Source organism: Ursus americanus, chromosome 6, assembly GCF_024610735.1.
Source record: "Ursus americanus isolate L20-20 chromosome 6, mUrsAme1.1.p, whole genome shotgun sequence".
NCBI lineage: Eukaryota > Metazoa > Chordata > Mammalia > Carnivora > Ursidae > Ursus > Ursus americanus.
In genome coordinates this window covers 66,822,665-66,843,561 of record NC_142132.1, presented here as the reverse complement: position 1 = coordinate 66,843,561, position 20,897 = coordinate 66,822,665, and the positions used below count along the sequence as shown (strand labels likewise).

At 46.1% G+C, this 20,897-nt stretch overlaps 1 protein-coding gene across 1 annotated transcript in view; it reads right to left on the bottom strand.

Moving 5' to 3' along the window:
- Positions 1 to 20,897, bottom strand: part of GALNT2 (polypeptide N-acetylgalactosaminyltransferase 2) — a 184,335-nt gene that overhangs the window by 49,062 nt on the left and 114,376 nt on the right. Inside the window, exon 3 of the mRNA XM_045783555.2 lies at positions 17,767 to 17,920. Coding sequence (XP_045639511.1) covers positions 17,767 to 17,920 — 154 coding nt within the window. The remainder of the gene's footprint in view (positions 1 to 17,766; positions 17,921 to 20,897) is intronic.

Below are 20,897 nucleotides of genomic sequence, written 5' to 3'. Positions count from 1 at the left end.
TAAATAAATTTTAAAAAATAATAATAATAAAACCAAGACTTAACTTACAGCATAATCTGGTAGGACGCGTGAAAACTACTTCAACAGTGCGATCTAACAGGTTTGTGTAACGTACCGTGGTGTAAACGAAAAACCGCTTAAAAAATCCTTATATAAAATATAATTAAATGATTATATAAAACAACTTTAACAATAATCTGATCGAATTCCAGGTAAATCAACAAAACCAGAAAGTGTGTGGGAGAAAGTAAAAGCATATTAATCTGTCACCTGGAAATACATACGGTTTTATTCTTGGCATTAAACCAACACTCCTTTAATTTCAGTGTTTTTGTTGAACTTCTATAAATATGAAAAGGTGCAACTAGTTGACTCCCATGGAGGAAACAAACTTTCTCAGCCATGGGAGGGAAAAACAACTGACAAAACAGACGACCAGCAAAGTAAAACACAACGTGTTCTCCACATGAGGGAGGAAAGAAAACGGTGAGAAAAGCAGGTATGAAAAAAACGGAATGACATAAAGAATCAGAAAACAGATCCACCATACAAATGGTTAGCGTTCTGCAACACTTCAGACCATCAGGTTGGCCTAAAAATAAAAACACAGGACCGGTTGCTTACAAAAGGCAACCCTTAATCAAAATGACAGAAACAACACGAAAAGAAAACTAAAAGAAGACAACAATATATCAAGAATAAGCAGAATCAAGTAGGAAATTTACACTATTAAACATAAAATGCAGGACAAAACAGAAAAACGTCAGGTGCAATGCCAGAGGGTAAGTTTATGTTCATAAAGGTGAAACCCATCACGAATATATAATCTCTAGGTCCCGAATCACAGTAGTCTAATACTCTGAGAAATACTAGCAAATACTCTGAGAAATAAGGAGAAATTCATCAAACTCTTCCATCGAGCTTCAAACTCTTCCATCGAGTGGATAGTAATAAGGATCAAGAGCTTTTGAATACAATTAATCCAGTTGGTTTAACAGGTAAATTTTGAACTTTGAAACAGTGATAGATACTACTGGCTTCAAAAGAAACAAACAAACAAAAAACAAAAACCAACCCAAAAACAAACCCATCAGATATTTATAGAAATGAGAAGGAAAGATTGTAGTCTTTGAGTCAGGCTGCAGTTGCTTAGACTATCCCATTGCCGAGTTACGCAACTTGGGGATCCTGTATCATCAAGTATGAAACCACAGTACCAGGAGGAGCACCTGCGTCAGAGCTGTGGCGGGAACGACATGAGTAATGCTTGCGAAGTGCTCAGCATAGTGTCGGGGACCAAAACACTCGGCTGCAGGGAACTACCAGGGCCATCGCTCACACCACAGATACAGCCCTCCGTGTCCTCCATGTCAAATCGTCCTATTGCAATGTCCAACTACACCACAATAAAGTGGAAGAAAAAAAAAATAGAAAACAGCTTATGTTTAAACAGGTAAAAAAGAAAAAAAAATCAATTTCTTTCAATTTTCCAAACTGTATCCAAAATAAGCGTGGTATTAAAAAAGAATCCAAAAGTAGACTTCCAGATGAGTGAGAAATGAAAGGCCATTTAGAAGGAGGCTTAAACAACAAAAATTATAATGCTACATTTCCTAATAGGGGAAATTCAGCCAAAGTGGCACTCAGAAACAAATGGTACAGTCATAAAGTAAACAGTCAGTTCTAATGGGGGCGGGAGGAAGAAAGCAGAGGGAAGAAAATATAAAATAACACAGGCTGACATGAATATGCTAGAAAACAGATAAATCTTAGAATGTACGTACCATCCCAGCACTTGGTTCCGAAGGATGAAAGGAAGAAACGGTAAAAGACAAAGAAGAAGAGAAAGGGAAAAAACCTAGAGAGACAAACCCCTGGCATTTCTAAATAGAAAAGAGATTTAAGCGCATATGCACACAACACATGCCAATAAATCCGAAAACCGAGGGAAACTTATGATCTTCTGGGAAGATACAAATTATCAAAATTAATTCAAATACAACATAGACAAACGTACCATATGTCAACATCCATGAGAGAATTTTTAAAAGTCATCAAAGGACTGCTTTGAGTAAAACAAAAACAGTTCTAGTTTCAGATGACTTTTATAGGTGAATTTCAGGAAACAATTCCTTTGTAAATAAGTTTTTCTTAAGCATCTTTTAAAAGAAAATGATTCTAACATTTCGTTTTACAAAGTTAGCATAAACATGAAGCCAAAGCCAGATGAAGGGGAGCGAGGAAGGGAGGCAGGGAGAGAGGGAAACCACAGATAATTTCAATTATGAATCTTAATCCAAAACCCAAAATCAAATAGTAGCCAAACTCAGCAATATATGGAATACATTCCGGTAGATTTCTCAGAACTAAGTAATACAGTGACATTTAAAACAGGACATCTTTGGTTATTCAAAAATACTCACCCCAACACTATTAGCATTAAAACCGAAAAGAAACAATCCTCACTTCCTTCACCAGAGAACTGGCTAAATAAACATAAAACGGAATATATAAAGCCATTAAAAATGAAAGCTATATTTAAAATGTTTCCTATGGATCAATGAGTGAAAAAGAAGGAGAATGCCAAACAGCAAATATAGTAATGTATTTTTATATAATTACATGCATCTAGCTATTGGAGGATAATATAAGAGATCAGGAAGGACATTCACAAGAATGCTAATGCTTATCCCTGCCTACTGAGATTTTCAGATCAGGTGAAATTCCTTCTAACTCTTTGGTACGAGCTCCTTTTGGGGGGGGGGTGTGGTCATTTTCAGCAAACATGTACCTACTTTTTAAAAGCTACTGTCAAAAAAAAAAAAAAGAAACTAAGAAATTAGGTGTCCTTTGAGGACGTCTGATACAAGCTGTCCTATGCAAGGTAGAACGGATCCTTCTGGATGGATCACTACTGTTTAGATGAAACAGGGACAGATTTGCCAACCATGGGAGGGGGTGTCATCATCACCACCACCAGCAGCCCTGTCATCCGTGTCTTGTCCACAGCTCCTCAAGGCTGGAACTGCTTACACCCCAGAATGGACAAATCATAGGGCCCTCTTCCCCTCTGGAGGCCGTGACAAAAGCGTGTTCAGATGACGACACTGCCGTGCGCTGCTGGGCACCTCTTTACAAACGGGATTCTAGAGGCAACAGTGCCAACCGAGTCATTTTATAAAAGCAGCCACCATATCCGGTTCTGCTCACTGGGCAGGTGGCGGAGGGTGAGTGAGTTACAAAGCGTACCAGGAGCTGTGTTAGGCGTTCATCTCCAGCGTAAACCTCCAGATAACTCCAGAAGCTTTCCAGGAGATCAAGCTGCTTGAAGACTATTCCTGGGGTCTCTATTCCCCTCTCCTCCTCTCCCCCACCATCTCACATGTCTGATAACTCAGGCTGTCTTAGTCTCACACTATGCCAATGCGGGAGGAGTAGGAGTAGTAACTGCTATTCACCATGGGGCAGCAGCAGGACGTTTATTTGCTACTCTTCCTTATTTACCTACCAGGAGTCCAGAATTCCTAACCTACACTTCCGAAATCTGACACTCTTAAAACAAAACAACTCCTCTCATATTTCGTGGCAAAACCTGAGCGCACCTGAATTCATTTGCCAGGAAAACCTGACCCGGACTGTGAGGTCTATCAGCTTTATTCATCTCTCTTCGTGTGAAAGCTCATGAAGTTTCCCCACAAAAATATTAGCATTTAATTATAAGGGATTGCCCCAGAATTAAGGATATTATGTAATTAATCTATCTATGTAATATCTCTCCGGAGCGAAAACAAAGTCTGAATTCCTCGGGAGTTTAAGCGAGGGATTGGGGAGCTGTTAAAGCACAGATAGCTGACGAAATACCTGGAGGAAGACTATGTGAGCTGTGAAACAAGGGAGCCCCTCCGGCACACAGTGGGGACGGGCAGAGCGGAGGGCAGGGAGCCCCTGGCATGGGGCCGGTGGGAGGCGGCCCTTGGGAAGAGGCATGTCTTGGAGGACGAGGCAGGGCAGGAGCCAGGGCCAGCCGCTGCGGGATGCTGCTGCAAGGCCAGGAGCGTGGGTTATACTCGCGGTGGTCTCAGGTGGTTTCTTGCATGGGAAGGAGCAAGACTGGCGCCTGGGGAGGTGGGTCCGGGCGCTGCAACGAGTCACCTGACGTAGGCGCTCGCGGCAGTTCCGAGGGGAGGAGGCAGGGACTGGAGCGAGAGTGGCAAGGAGAGGAAGGAGTTCGTTTGAAAGGGATGCCAGCCAGAAGAAGAGCAAGGCACTCCAAGCCACGTGGGCCGTTCACAGTCCCACGGGCCTGTACATACCAGATAACCCGAACCAGACAGGCAGGGCCCTGGTTTCCTTTTAGCTCAGAACAACATCGGGGACTTTTCCAGTGTCGAAACATAGCACTTGCCTATGAGTATCGAAAACAAGAATTACCTTGGCCTTTGCACTTAATAGAAGAGAATATAAAAAAGAATTAACCATAAAAAGGTGTTGGTTTCAAGGGTCACAGTGTAGGTACCAGAGGAAATTCAACAATCACCATAAAGGAGAAGAATTCCATGGAGAACAAACCTATTAAGACCGAAGCCATTTTGGGGATCAGAAGTATCTCTGTGCTTAGTAACACACATTCAGGGGTGGAGAGCAGAGTGGTTTTAAATACCACATAGAACCGTTTCAAAATCCCAAATGCAGAGCTTCTATCCAGGCTTGTGCCCCGAATTCCAGATTTTCACATATCTCCACTGCCCACCTGACCCTTCCACTCGGATCGAAAGTTCTCTCCTAGTCCTCGCAGCAAGGCTCCCCTAACCACGGCTGATGTTCATGCAGTGCCTACTGTGTGCTGGGGAACTTCCAAGTGTTAACTCATTCACCCCTCACCACGGCCCCATGAGATGCCCACTGCTATCACCCCAACTCACACCTGACAAGAGTGGCTCAAGGGGCTCAGGGATGCGCTGAGGGAACACCAGGATTCGAACCTGGGCTGTCTGGTGGCAGCACCCTCCACACTCCTGCTCTTCCTCGCAGGAGAGGGCCTTCTTCAGGCCGCGCGGACAAGGACGCTGGCCTCATCCTTCACGCTCCGCATGCTCCCGTTCAGCCTACTTCTTGTCTCTACCTGCAAAATGCATCCGGAATCCAACCACTTCTCACCAGCTCCTCTGCTAACCCCCTGCGACAAGCCACGATCAGCGTCATTTCCACGGGTTTCCCGGGTTCTGTCCTTGCATCTCCCACTCCACCCCCAATAAGCCTGGTCTTACTGCAGCTACCTTTAAAAGAAGGAGCCTTTACACACCTAATTCGGATGATGCTCTACAACCGGCTGTGGCTCCCATCTCTCTCGGAGGAAAACCCAGTGTCCTTATAAAAGCCTCCAGGCTTCCCAGATGCCCTGGCTCCTGTCACATCTCCTGCCCCCTGCCCAGCCAGGCCGGCTTCCCGGCTGCCCTAATGTGCCGGGCACACTCCCTCTTTCGGGAACTTTCCCTTGCCCCGTCCCCGCTATCCAGATGGTGCTCCCTTGTCCCTCCCTCAGATCTTTGCCTAAATGCCTTCCTGTGAGAAGCTTCCCTACTGACCTGTTTATTTCCCCCCCGTTTTAGTGAAATATAATTGCTGTACAGCACAACGGCTGGACTTAATATTGTGATGTAATTACCACAATAAGTTTAGTTGACATCCATCACCTCATACAGATGCAAAGGAAGGAAGGAAGGAAGGAAGACATGTAGGTTTCCTTGCGATGACAACTCTTAGGACCCATCACTCAGCACCTTTCCAACACAGCATACTCCGCTGTTGACCAAAGTCCCTAGGCTGCACAGTACTTCCCTAGTACTTACTGCTAACTGGGTGTGAACCTTCTGAGCGCCGGCCTTCAATTCTCCCTCCCCACCCTCGCCTCTGGTAATCACAAATCTGATCTCTTTTGCTATCAGTTTGTTCTTCTTTTTCCTCTCCTTTCTGTTTTGGGGGGGCTTCCACCCATATGTGAGATCAGATAATATTTGTCTTTCTCTGACTTTTGTCACTTAGCATAATACCCTCAAGGTCCATCCATGTTGTCACAAATGACAGGATTTCCTTCTTCTTTATGGCTGAGTAATATTCGTGTGTGTGTGTGTGTGTGTGTGTGTGTGTGTGTGTGTGTGTATCACATTTTCTTTATCTATTCATCCATCAGTGCACAGCAGGTGCTCCAGGTATTGGCTGGTATAATAATGTTGCTGTAAACATGGGGGTGTGGCTATCTCTGAGCCAGTGATTTCGTTTCCTCTGGATAAATACCCAGCAGTAGAATTATTGGATCGTAGGGTGGCTCCTTTTTTTCTTTTTTTTAGTTTTTATTTATGTAAGAGAGAGAGAAAGAGAGGGAGCACGAGCAGGGGGAAGGGCAGAAGGAGAAGCGGACTCCCCGCTGAGCAGGGAGCCTGATGTGGGGCTTGATCCCAGGCCCCTGGGGTCATGACCTGAGCTGAAGGCAGATGCTTAACCGACTGAGCCACCCAGGTACTTCTCTATTTTTAATTTTTGAGGAACCTCCATACTGTCTTCCACAGTGGCTACATCAATTTACACGCCCACCAACAATGTACAAGAGTTCCCTTTTCTCCACATCCTGGCCAACATTTCTTATTTCTTGTCTTTTGATGATACCTGTACTAACAGGTGTGAGATGATACCTCATGGTGGTTTTGATTTGCATTTCCCTGATGATTAGGAATGCTGAGCACCTTTTCACCTACCTGGTTGGCCATTCACGTACTTTCTTTGGAAAAATGTTTATTCAAGTCCTTTGCCCATTTTTAATTAAATTATAAATTAGTTATATATATTAGTTATTAAATATTTTGTTATTGAGTTGTATGAGCTCTTTATATATTTTTGATATTAAACTCTTATCAGATATATGATTTGCAAATATTTTCTCTCATTCTGTTGGTGCCTTTTCATTTTGTTGATTGTTTCTTTTACGGTGCCTAAACACTTAATATTGGACTTTGGACCTCGACTATCACACTGTCTGACCACCCTTTTTTTATTTCTCTGTGTTGCCTTTAACATCATCTTATACCATATAATCACTTATTTTACTGTCTTCTACCCCTCCCCTACAATATAAGCTCTATGAAGGCAGAGATTTTCTTTTTTAAATCAGTTTTGTTCATTGATGTTTCCCTAGTGACCAGAAAAACACCTGTCACACAGTAAGTCCTCAAATGCTTGCTAAATGAATGCATCAACGCAAGAGTCAAAAGAAATCAACACTGAATATAAAACTTCAAATCCGAGTGCAATTTTCCTAGTGGGATATTTCCTTCTTTTAATAGGCTTGGATTTCCAAAGACGTGGATTTTCTTTTTCTCTCATCATTGTCAGATGGAGGAAATCACAGTTGATGTGGTATAGTTCAGATGGGTGTTATTTTAAAAGTCTGTACTTCTAATTTTACAGACTGAGATGGAGACCTGGGTTCTCACAGACCCCACCACTAACACCTACCACTCCAGGACACAGGTGAAGTGGTCAGTTACACCGGCAAGCAGGTGGACGTTTAGGTGTAAGAACGCAGGTGCCATCAATGGGCAACGCCACTTCTTTCCAGCTCTCAGAAAAGTCACAGGTAATCTCTGAAATACTGTTTCAGAAAGAGTAAAATACACAGCCTAAGGGATCGAGAAAGCTGAAACACGGTTTATCCTGTTTTGACTACTTCCCAAAATATACGAAACCCTTCCGTTAAAAGAAGAAAAATTTTTAACAGTTACATGGTGATGGTGAAGCAATGCGTTCTAGTGGGTGGCTGACAGAGGAGGGTCTGTTCGGACCCAAAGATGCATCTCATTTACCAACAACATGCTGATGACCCTCATTTTTCTTGCTCTAATTTCTTTCTGAAATAGGTGGAATCACCCTGTCAAAATTATTTCCTCAATTGTTTTTGGTCAATAACAACACTCTCCAATGTCGCGCTCGCATGAGAAGACCCACTTACCCCTCAGCACAATGGAGGCATTCATGCAGAGGAGGCTGAATGCCTGTCCTCAATGGCATGCACATATCGAGAGCAAAGCTTAACCGAATAACAATTCAGTCTTTGCTCAAAGCTGATTTCTCATATACACAAGCTGCTAGTCACGTAAAATAACAATACAATAATATCCTGTATTTGTGTAGTTGTTTGCAGCTTATGAAGTTCTTTCACTGATGTCTGAGCCTAATAGCAACGTGTAAGATGGAGAGCGCATGCGTTATTGTGGCTTTGCAGATAAGAAACCCAGAGTTTACAGAGATTATTTCAACCTTAGTCTGGGAGTTCAGTGACCGAGCTATTAAGCACTCAAGCCCACAGTGTTTTCTACTTATTTTCCTTTGTGACAGACAATGCTGCTCAGGGCAAAATTTATGAACTGGCAAGATTCAGACTGAATTTGGATTCCAAAGAGAACACTCAGGTTTCTTCCTGCTTTCAGTGACAGTAAAGTTCCTTGGTACAGACCAACCTACCCACTAAAAGCAACTAGAAATTTTGAATGAAACACACCAAAAAAATCTACTTGAAGGCGTTGGAGAGTTAACGAGGCATCTGGGTGTTACAGGGCCAGGTTCCCAGAAAGAAAAGAGGTCCCCAGAGTAAGGCCAACTTTCTCTGTTCCTCTTCCCCTCAAGCAGTGTGAAGCCAAGAGACTGGATAAGCCAAGCAGAACTGAGGGCTTTGCAGGTGGGGAGGCAAGCCAAGGTTCTGCAGGTGGCATGGAACTGTGGAGACCAGAACTGGAGTTCAGGTGTTGCCAAGGAAAAGGGGCTCTAATAAACATCCCAGACTTCCCAGGTGGAATCCCAAAGGGCTACTTCCTAGTAACAAAAGAGAGCCGGAAACTCACCAGTGCTCTATGAAAAACTGAAACCCAGCTTTAAGCCAGCTCAATTCCAGACCTGACCCACGTGATCTGCCCCATTTTAACTGTCTGCCAGGGAGCAAAACTAAATCCTCTTTGGAGGATGAAAACATCAGCTAGGGCCTTTAAATATCTTCATATTTGTTCATACCCAACAAAACACAACAACTAAAATTATGAATGCAGTAGATGGACTTAAAAGCAAAACAGATATAGCACAGGAAAGAATCAGTGAACCAGAAGGAAGGCCAACAGAATTCTACCTAGATTAAAGCACAGGGAATAAAAAAGAATAAATAATATGGAAAAGAGCACAAGAAGGCACAGGACATTTGGAAATATCTAACAAAGATGTAATTAAGGCCCAGAGGGAGAGGGGAGAGAAAATGGGGCACAAGCAAAACTTAACCAAAGACATGAAGCTACAGATTCAGGAACTCTACAAACCCAAACAGGTTCAATACAAAGAAAACACCGAGGCACATTTTGGTGAAAACCAAAGACAAAGAGAAATATCTTTAAGGCAGCTAGAGGAAAAAGTTAAAATGCCTGCAAAAATGCTACAGTAAGATTAACAGTTGATATTTTACCAGAAACAATGGAAGCCTAAGACAACAGAACGGCTACATAAATGTGCCCCAAGTACTGTCAACCTAGAATTCCAAGTTCGGTGAAAATACTTTTCAAAATTAAAAGTGAAATAAAGGTGTTTTCAGACAAATAAAAGGATAGCATTCATTGCCAGAAAAGTGGTACTAAGAGAAGTTCTCAGACAGATGAAAAATGGTCCCAGGTGGAAAAGTGAAAATTATAAGAAATAAGGAAAAGTGGAAACATAAATATATAAATAAATTGAAAGGATATTTACTGCATAAAATAACAGAGGATGTCCTGTGGAGTTTACGCATAAAGAGAATTAAACCATATGACAACAAAGAGTGTCAAAGGGGAGAGGAAAGCTAACCAGATAACGTGCTATAAGGTCCGTGCATTGTTTGGGGAAAATAAATTATTCATTTATATTAGATTCTCATAAGTCAAGAATGCAACAAGCTAACAGAGGGGGAAATAATTAAACCAAAAGAAGCAGAAAAGTGGAGGAAAAGAAACACAAAGCAGGTGGTGGGAATTGGATACTGACAGAGGGATGCTAGCGTAAAACCCAAATACATCAGAACTTCTACTAAATGTAAAAGGACTAAATAGTCTAATTAAAAGACAAGATTGTCAGAGTGGATAAAAATCCCAACCCAATTAGCTGCTACTCACAGAAGATATGTTCTAAATATAAGAACAAAAGGTTTGGAAGTGAAAGCATGGGAAATGATAGACAACAGAAACCACTAAACCAAAGAAAGATGGAGCAGTTCTACCGATACTGAGCACGACAAAAGCGTTATTAGCGGTAAAGAGGGCATTTCATGAGGATAAAAGGGCCAGGCCGCCCAGAAGATAACAGCAATTCACAATGAGTCTAAAACCTAAAGAACAGAGTGCAATGAAGCACAACTTCGAGTTGGCTCGGTTGCCCTTCCTAGACTGTGCAAGTGTCTGTGTATCCATCGGCCTCTCCCACTGCACTGCAAACTCCTCGAGGACCGAGAGGACTTTCGTGTTCATCACTGTCTTCCCAGGATATTCGTGGAAAGGGGACCAAAGAATAAAGAAACAAAATTACGTTACTCGTTTAGGACCATGCCATCTCTGCCCAAACTATAACCCACAGTCACTGCCAGGGAAACTGAGCCACATGTGTGCACAGCCACTTGGGGATTAAGCTTTCAGAACGTTTGCTACTAATCTTTTAAGAGAGGCCTCCATCAGACCCCTCGGAGCTGCTGACCGAGGCACAGACAATCTCCACTGTCTATGCCTTATGTTGTCTCCCAGTTCAGGGCATTTTTTATTTTAGATACAGATAAGGCCCCAAATAATCAAAAAGGGGAACACATAAAGGGAAAAAGAAGAGTAGCCTGTCACTGGAGTTGGTTTCATAAAAACACTAAAAATAAAAACAAGGTGATGGGTATCAAGGGGGGAAGGAATTGATGGAGCACTGGGTGTTACACGCAAACAATGAATCATGGAACACTACATCGAAAACTAATGATGTACTGTACGGTGACTAACATAACATATTAAAAAATTTAAAAAACCAACAACAAGCAAACAAACACAAAACAAAAGAAGCTGGTGAATGGTGGCAGGGCTGTGGTCGGAATTTTGCACGAAAGGTGCAACTCAGGCCCTAGGACAAGGTGGCAGAGAGCCTTGCAGCCGGCCGCCTCCAACTGCACACCCGCACGTCTCCCACGGAGCGGACACAGAGCCCATTCTTCCACTACATTCCCGTGGAGAACCTGAGACTGGAGGGGGAGAGACAAAAACCTTGCTTCTTCTCAATTTCTCAGGAGTCCATCAGCCTGTGGCTAGTGGAGAACCAATGCATCTCAGGCTCTAAGTCACCACCTCTTGCTGCTTTTTAGGTACATTGAGGTCTCATGCCAGGACTCATGCCTGAAAACCAGGGTGGGAAAGACACCTGTGAAGAGCAATGGCAAGGCAGCCACATTGGAGACGGAACTCCAAGTGGGCAGCCAGGTGCCCGGCGCTCTGGTTTCTCCACTGACCGCCGTGCCCGAGTTCAGGCAAGCGGTCCAGCTTCCGAGGCTCAGCTCCCCATCCGCCCCACAGACATGCCATCCACAGCACGGCCTCAGAACTGACACATGCTAGGACTTCCCAGGGGCTCAGGGCTCTAGATATAGGTGGTGCCTTAGTGGGGGCTGGGATACCCCAAGTGCCTGCCGAGCCCCGAGTGTGCTCCTGCTGACAACGTGACAAAGGGGGAAAGCCGCCTCCGCCCAGCATGCAGTCAGGGACTCTGCCTCCTGCGTGAGGCTCCCGTGCTTTCTGGAAGCGGACTCTCAATTCACGGGCTTCTGGAGACCAGTGGATGATGTCATCAGAAGAAAAATCTCCCTACCTACTTCGCAGGAGTGCTAGCAGATTAAATACAATCAATGCACATAAAAGGCTGAGCACAGGCCATGACTGATAAAATGTCCAATAAATATTCTGTTATTGTTATTATCGAACAGACTTTAAAGGCTCACTGCTATGCTACAGCCAAACTCCCCCTGCTCCACCGGCCACAAGTGCCCACAAGGCCACTTGAACTTAGAGTGTGCCTCGTGGGGCGCCTGCCTCCTCCACTAGGACCCTGCCCGCCCCGACGGAGGGAGCAGGTGCTCTGAACACTCCTGCCCCGAAGCAGTCACCACATCGGGAGGTCAGCTGCGCGTGTTTGTAAGACACCACTTTTATAAGAAAAATGTGAAATGCAAAAAAGCCCTGAGTCCCCCAACAGCCCTCCTCTTCCATGCCCCCACTCACGAGGAGCCAGATTCCCTTCAGAGATAGACTTCTCTTGCTTCCCTGGATCCTCCGTTCTCCTAAAAACCAAACTCTGAGTCCTATGATAATTGCACCAGAGCGTCCTTCCGAGCAGCTGAGTTTACGTAGAAAACTTTTTCTTGGCTTCCACAGTGTTTACTCTTACTGAGTAACAATGAGAGGTTCAGATTGTATCTTTCCCCACCACCCTTAATCCTGATGGGCCACTCTTAAAACAACTGACATCAACGCCGACATTCCCGCCAAAATAAACAGCACAGCCCATGACTTAAATGCCTGCCTTCTTGTTGAAATTTTCTAAAAAATAAAAGGAAGAAAGGAAGAACGGTCCCCTCAAGAGTCCTGGTCTCTGTGTTCGGGCACCGTTGCGGCCAGACATTTAGAACACCGGTTCAGAACACAGCCCTTCCGTGATGATTCCAAACAAAACCAAACCCAACCTTCCAACTCTAATTTATGGACGGAGTAAGAACAGTGTTTTCTCGACTTAGAGCCTGCCAGATGAATCCATTAGGTGGGCAGTTTGGGCACAATCCTCTCTGAGAAAAGGATCCTTCGTGGGATGCAGTCGAGACAGCCCTGTTCTCAGGAGCAGTATTCAGGTTTGGACTCAAAAATGTCTCAAAACCCTTCATTTTTAATTTAGTGATCAAAGGAAAGGGTGGTGACACAGAAAGAAACTTCCTCGTCATTTAACTTTTGCAACCTGAGCAAAACCTATTCTTTCACCAAGTGTTTCTCATTTTTCAGTGACTCGGAAAAATAAATCCTGTTTGGCTGAAAGGGAAAAGAAGAAAACAAGAGAATAAGCTTCCTCCCCCTACAAGTTTATTTGATTTTACTTATGTAAACAATTTTAAGGCAAACCAGCTCCAGCTTTCCCCAGCAGACAGAACGATACTCTGTAAACTTCTCGGGTTGCACTTGATTTCCAGACTTGACGTCCCCATCAGACGCATTTCCAGGCAAACAAAACAACACACACATGCAAATGCAAACAAAAAACAAACAACACAAAACCCTTCTGAGTTGGATGCTGGAAAGGCTTTCACCTACCCCTACTCTAAAAAGGCAACAAGAGCACTTCTCCAATTCTCAGCACCCACAGGAAATAGTAAGCAGTCTACCATGTTGGACCCAACTCCAAGTGTTAGCCTTGGCTTCACAGCTTTACAGCTGAAAATTTCAATGGTGGAGTCATCCAGAGCTTGGTCTTTGGGCCTCTCCTTATTTCTGTCTACGTTTCACTGCCTTGGAGATGACGTCCATCGCATGGTTTTAAATACCATCTGCATACAGACCATTTCCAAATTTACACTGCCACCAAGACTTTTCTCCTGAACACCAGACACACAGCCAATCACATGCAGCGCGTCTGGAACTTAACATGTCCAAATGTTAACTCCGGATGTGTCCCCCACACCTGCTCCCCTCAGCCTCCCCCATCTCACTTAAAGGCCACCCGTCGCTTTCTGTGTTCTAGCCATAAACCTTGGAGCTCTGCCCCAAGGCCTACTCCTCCTCCAGTCCATTAGCTCGTCCTGTTGGCTCCCCCTTCAGTACGTATGTGTCTGGATCTGTCCGACTTGCATGATCTGTTACCAGGGCAGTAACAATAGCTTCCCGGAGGTGGGAGGGGGCAGAAACAAATAGTCTGAAAAAGCACTTTTGAAATTCCCATTGGTTTTTAATTTGCTTTTAGTTTTGATAGCTTATTTGAGATTTTAAATAACATTAAATGAGGTAGAGAAGCTTTTTTTTTCTTCTTCTTCTTCTTTGAAGTGGAGAAACTGTATTTTCAAGACTAGCATGGACCACTTTCTAACTTCTCAGAGTTTCCTATATGTCAGATCTGGGATTTCACTCCGGGCAAGCTCTCCTAGGCTCCCTGCTTCTATGTATGTATTTTTTTTTGGCACAGTATTTTTTTAAATACACTTAAAAAGGTAAATAAAACGTAGCCCAAATGTGTGGGGTTTTTGTTTTGTTTTATTTGGTGTTTTTGCAAGGCTCTGGACCCCTGATTCCTTGTATCTATCCCAAACGACAGACAATAAGGAGTAGATTGTATTTGCAGTACTTTCCAGTCCTGGAAGAACATAAACACGGCTTAAAAATCTCCCTTTCACTCTCCTTTATTCTTTTATGACGGTTAATATCACTGATGACTCAGTGGGCACTCACCATATGTCAGGCTCTGTGCTAAGCAACACACTCACTCAACAAATATGCACCAGTTTACTGACTGCCATGAGCCGTCCAGTAACAGCCCTGCACGCGCTATCTCGCTATTCTAATGAGTAAAGACAGACGACCGTGTAAATACGTCAAACGCATGGTGTGCGGGTGGTGATATGAATTATGGAGAAAATCAAGGGTATGGGAGATTAAGAATGCTGGCGTGGGGGCCAGGAGGCTGCACTCTTAGGGGAGGCGGTCAAGATCAAGGGCCGCCTCGCTGATGTGGCTCCCAGACCAAATATTGTGGGAGGAGGAACCAGTCCTTGTGAACATTCGATTTAATCCTCACAGTAACCAGAGGTGATCGTGGGACATCATCTTATAAATGATAAAGGCCACAGAATTAAGCACTGGAGAGTCTGGGATTGTGACCAAGATCCGTGTGACACCAAAAACCTTGTTCTTAATTAACCACGTGCATTGCTTTCAGATTTACCCCAAGTGAAGTATGAATTCAAACGTTTCCATAACCCTGGACCAAGGGGATATTGCAGAGACAAACAAACAAAAAAGTACATTTGTGTAGAAGGTCATATGCTGTAACTGCTCTCTGTTACAGAGACGGTGGGGGTGGGGGGATTCACGGAGCTAGCTTGATCTCCTTCACCTGACATTTAATTCGAGCAGTTCTCCTAGAGCTCACACTTTGAAGACAGGACGCTGGCTCCGTTCCAGGCATCTGAGGGACTTGGGTAGACTTTAATTTAGCCAAAGTCAAACAAACATGGAAGGCAGCCCAGCTGTTCCTTTAACACATGCAAATGAACGTGACACAGTAACTGGAACCAAAATTAACCCCACCTTTAACACATCCCACCATGAGATGAATAGTCAAACATCTGTTTGGACAAACTCCTATCTCAAAAACTGAAAAGAAGCTATGCGTGTCTATATATAGTCTGGGGGACTTTCAAGGGGCTCGCAATGGAGGCAGAACCACAGCCCACACACTGATGAGTCGTCACAAAAGGCACTACTTTCTCGCAGCCCTAAGGAAAAGTCGGTGGAGGAGGAGCCAGGGCAGAAAAACCACTCCCACCCAAGCGGTGCGGTGACAGGCGCACCGTCTCATGGAGCTGGGACTCCAAACAGTCGAGGCAAGCCACCAGGTAAGGTTTCACAGCTAGATTCTGCTAGAAGTTTAACCACTCTCTTGGGTTTAGCCCAAGCCCCTCTTAAAAGCCACATTGCCCCTTTCTGGCCTTCAGTCAGCTGCTCCTAATCCCTGGGCAAGTTTTCACACAGCGGGAGCCTCCGTGTCCTCTCCGTGCAGTGAGGACAACCTTTGTGTCCAGCGCTGAGTCCGGAGGATGGTTTGAGGGCGCCCCAAGGAGCGTTTGGCACAGGCGTGGTACAGAGTCCAGTCGGCCTGGGGAGGGATGGTGGTGGGGATGCAGGCCCCCGGGGGCTCTCCCCAGACACGCAGGCGTGTCCACACCTTGGGACGGTACACGCGGCTGTGGGACTTTCAGGGTCCCAAAGCTGCCGTGTGGGTCCCCCAGGGTCCTTATATCCCAGGTCAGCAAACTCTATTTTAGAGAGGGTGTTAAACGGTTAAGCACGCTGTCTTTAACCAGGAGTGCAGCATCAGGACTGCCCTTGAAAAAGAAGGAATGGATCGCAGGAGACGTTCAACAATCTCCACGACTGGATTTAGAAAAATGGTAAGATTTTAGTATCACATATCACATACATTTACATATCCATCATATGTTCCATAGATTAAATATATCCTACACACACTGCACACTGACTTCCCCAGTCCAAAGACTGGTAAACCTGCATCCTTCTGCGCTGCTAGGGGTGAACAGAGCTATCCGGAACGCAAAGAGGACTGTTAAGGGAGTGAGCACTGGCAGCTGAATGGTGCCTACGGTTACGTCAAGTTCCCCTGAAAGTAGGAAAGAAAAAAAAATACTTTCCATGTATGCTACTGACTTAACAAAATAAGGCCAAACTTTTAAGATGTGCTCGTGTGTGATGTCGCTGACTTTCGTCTCTCGTCAGCTTACCCTCCTCTCAATCCCCGGACACACACCCAGAGCAATGAGACCCCAGGCTGGCTCCCTGGAAGCCCGGCGCTGCCTGTCACAGCCTCGTCCCTGCCCTTCCTTCTGGAGGCCTCCAGCTCAGGACCCACCCCTCCTTGGGGCCTTTCCTGGCCTTCCCACCTTCTGGGGGCCCCTGAATGCACTCACTGGGAATAGACTGTCCAGGCCTCACAGTACTGCACCCCCTTGCTTCCTGGTGCACCTGTCATCCGCCACCCGCCAGGACAGGACAGGGCTCTTCTGACTGGAATCCCAGGACCCGAACATAGCGTCTGAGTCATAGCAGATATGCATCCCCGATGTGCCATCCCTGACAGAGCTACTCCGTGAGCAGGAATGCCCACCCACACCCAGGAAAACGGCTGCCCTCTAAATGCAGCTGCTTGTATTTTCACAGTCCGAAAGAGGATGCATCCCCAGTGAAGCCCGTGTGAACAGCCTCCCAATCAGAGGTTCTCACCAGCAAGGCTCAGAGGTAAGAGTAAGGACTATGGATACCACTTTCCGCGTAAGCGGTAACGAACACACATTAGTACGGCTGGAGACCTTGTCAGCCGAGCGTGGTAAACCCCAGGGTGGCCTCCACCCTCAGGTCCCAGATCCCTGAAGAATCAAGAGAAGGATGCAGACGAGAGCTCCTCGTGTGGTCAGAGGTCACCCTGTGCCTCCTGTCTCAATGTCACACCTACCCTGCCAGATTGTTTCTTTCCCCTTTCTAGTCTCTACAGCATTTCCGACTTACAAGCAAGAATTCAGATTTTCTTCCTTCCCACGAGGTTGTGAACAACGGAAAACGATGCTTGTGTGTGGATGGACTTTAGAAATGACAAGTGATGAGTGAACATAAGGGCAGCAGGACAACCTTCTCCTGCTGACGCCCACGCTCGGGCCAGCAACCCACAGCCTCCAGGTCCGGCCTCAGGGCATCCGAAAGACTAGAATCTGATCCCAAATGGGCCTGTCACTTCCCGTGGCTGAAGTCCCATTGTCGTATGCCTCAGAACTTTTCTTAGCTTTACCACCCTGTAAAGGACACAACACGGGGTCAGCTGCCCAGAGGACCAGAACGACGGTGGTGGCACGGTGAGGCCACTTACTGGGCTGTGGGAAAGCAAGTGAAGCCCCGGGCCCACACACGGCTCCGTACTTACTGGTCGTGTCTGGTGTCAGGTATGGCTCTGTCCATCCTCAGCTTATCACTCTCCACCTGGTTGAATTTGTTGCGGGCGTAGGGGTCCTGCCCAGAGCGGACCATCGTCCCTCCAACGTAAGCTTCTTGGTTGAAGTCCCGCCACCGCACTTTTCCTGCAGGAAGCAGAGCAGAGGGTGTGGGATGAGGGAAAATGAGCTCAGCGTGGCCAGCACACACCACAGGAACGGTGCTACCTTAGGAATTTGTGCCCAGGGCTTCCTCTCCCGGCAACTGTCGTCAGCAGACTAGCTGAAAACAGCCCGAGCAAGCACCATCATGTCCATATGCTGGAGAGCTGAATGTTTACAGTTTGCAACAGGGAAGTTCAAGACTTGGACGTCAGGTGTTGTCTAGTGAACAACAGTCTCTGCCAACCGAAGTATGCATAAGTACGGTACTGTGCACATTTTCTACTAGGGGAGATTATTATCTGCTTGTCCCACCTTTCCAGGGATTACGGTAATGCCCCAAAGCACCTCAGATATGGTGAAAAAGATAAAGTCCAAATTAAACGTAAGGCATCCCATAGTCTTCCAACAGGTGACACGAAAATAAATGTCTTTTAAAAAAGATTTATTTATTTATTTTGAGAGAGAGGGAAAGAGACCGTGTGTGCACACGAGTGGGAGGGGTAGAGGAGAGGGAGAATCTCAGGCAGACCCCACACTCAGTGTGGAGCCCGATGCAGGGCTCGATCTCATGACCCTGAGATCATGACCTGAGCCGAAACCAAGAGTTGGATGCTTTCACCGACAGGACCACCCAGGTGCCCCACAGAAATAACCGTTTAAACAAAGAATAACACCCCCAAGAACAGGCTGTCCAAACGCCGCTCGGTGAGACTTCCTCAGGGATTCTTCTCGCAGCTGTTGCCACGTCTGACCCCATGACGGGGTGAGGGAAGCCATTCCTACCACACACACCTCCTAGCACACGGGTCGCGAGGGAATGGAGCCACGGTGGCCTGTCCACGCATGCAGCGTGCTGACTCATGGTCAGAGATGCAGCCGCCGCTCTAGAAGGCCAAGCACGGGGTTCTCCGGGAACACGACGAGCGGGCAGCGTTTACTAGGATCTGGCGTAGGGGCTGTGTTGGCAGTAGCCTGGGATCAGAAGAAAGAGCACTGCAGAGTGGGGTAGCCTGGACAGGCCTGGGCGTGAGGAGGGAAGGACCTGGAGAAGCAGGCGAAGGCGTCAGCACTCAGAGGGAAAGAGGTGGAAGGAAAGACAGACTCAAGGCAGAGGGAAAATTCAGGACCTGATGTCCACCCTGGCTTTAGACCGCCGTTTGCCACTTGCCACCTCCACGATCGTGGCCAAGTTTTTTACTCTTTGAAACAGTTTCCTAAAGATAAGTAAATTTAAAACAATGAAAAAAAGGTTCTTCATGAGGACTGAATGGCCTACTATGTGCCAGTCTGGCAGGTGTAGCAAACTCAAACCAAACTCAAAAAAAGAAAGAAAGAAAGAAAGAGAGAGAGAGAGAAAGAAAGAGAGAGAGAGAGAGAGAGAAAGAGAGAGAGAAAGAAAGAAAGAAAGAAAGAAAGAAAGAAAGAAAGAAAGAAAGAAAGAAGGAAAGAAAAGAAAGACAACTATGACAACAACACTGCCCCGTGAAGCTCATGAAATTCCAGGTGATCCCAGTGCTGTGAAGAAAAGGCACGAAGGGGCAGATCATTCTGGAGTTGCTGTTTCATATGGGGTGTCTAATAGGGGCTCTCTAATAGGGTGACTTTGAGCAGACACCCAGACAAAGGGAGGGAGGGGGCCATGTAGCCCCCTGGGAAGAGCACAGGAAAATGCTCAGGGAACCGCAGTGCAAAGGCCCTGGGGTGGCAGTGAGCTCGCCTGTCCAGGACCAGCCAGGAAGCCAGTTTAACAGAGTGAGGTGCTGGTCAGAGAAGTGAAAGCAGGCCGGTTGACAGCTACCCAGAACAGAGCCACGTGCGCAGGCAACAGCTCTTCCTGCCCACATCAACCCTGGGCTGGTTTAGGGAAGATCAACAGTACCTACATACATGCTTTTCCAACATGGATCTCTCCACATACAATCAAAAGAATGTCCTGTTCCTTTCTCTATTCCAGAGATAAGGAAACTGAGATTCACTTCTAGGAGATCTGTTCAAGGCCATAGAGTAAATTTTCCATCTGAAAGCTCATCTGCTTCTTGTTGCAAATGTCCTACGAGGTCAAAGCCCCCATCTCATCGCAGCTGGTTGCTGTGGAAATGATGGTCGGGGTCACAGAGGTCCAGCCTCTCAAATGGAAAAGCAGTTTCAACACTCGCGAGCTCCCTGGCTGTGACGATGCCGTGCCCCCGATAAATGCCTGGTCGTGGGAGTCGGCCAGAGTGTCAGCATTTTCTCCCACCTAAAATAAAATGTTTCCAAAACATTTATTTATTTATTTTTTGGAAACATGTTTTTCATGCTAAGGCAACCCTCGAAATACTTATTGATCCTCCCCTCTCCCCACCTTTCCGCCTCCCCCCTCATAGACTCTTGCAGAGAGAGGAGAAAAAACCACCCATCTGTGCTCAGACTAACACAGATCAGAGCCTCAGCTAAAATGTGTACCTGCGACACTATGGAATCCGAATGAGCTGGTTCCAATTAATGTTTAATGGCCTGACTACTCTTTACTGCAACGAGGGGCTTGTAACGATGGAACCGGGAATGGTGGAGCCCCATCCGCAGCCAGAGAAGAGGCCATCACCAAGAGATGTTCCATCTCAAATTCTGCTTTTGCTTTCTGTGAGTGTCACCGGGAGCACTGGGGAACGGGAAGAAGGAGGTCCGCTCACTCTCGGGCAGCGTGGGTCTGTGTGTGGAAAAAGCAGTGGCTAAGGGCCAAGGCCTCTGCCAAGCTCCTGGGGCTTCGATCCCACCCGTACATCTTGTGCTATCAGACCCCCACCTCCTTTCTGGAAAAGACCTGAGTCCAGCAGAGGGTTTTATGGGATGCCTGATGTCAGCTGACTGTGGGGCCGTGCCCCAAGCCACTGCTGGATACTAGGTGTGGACTCCATGCTAGGCATCGTGTTGGCTCCTGCAGGTGCAATAAGAAAAACCAGACCTGTCCCGTGGAGGT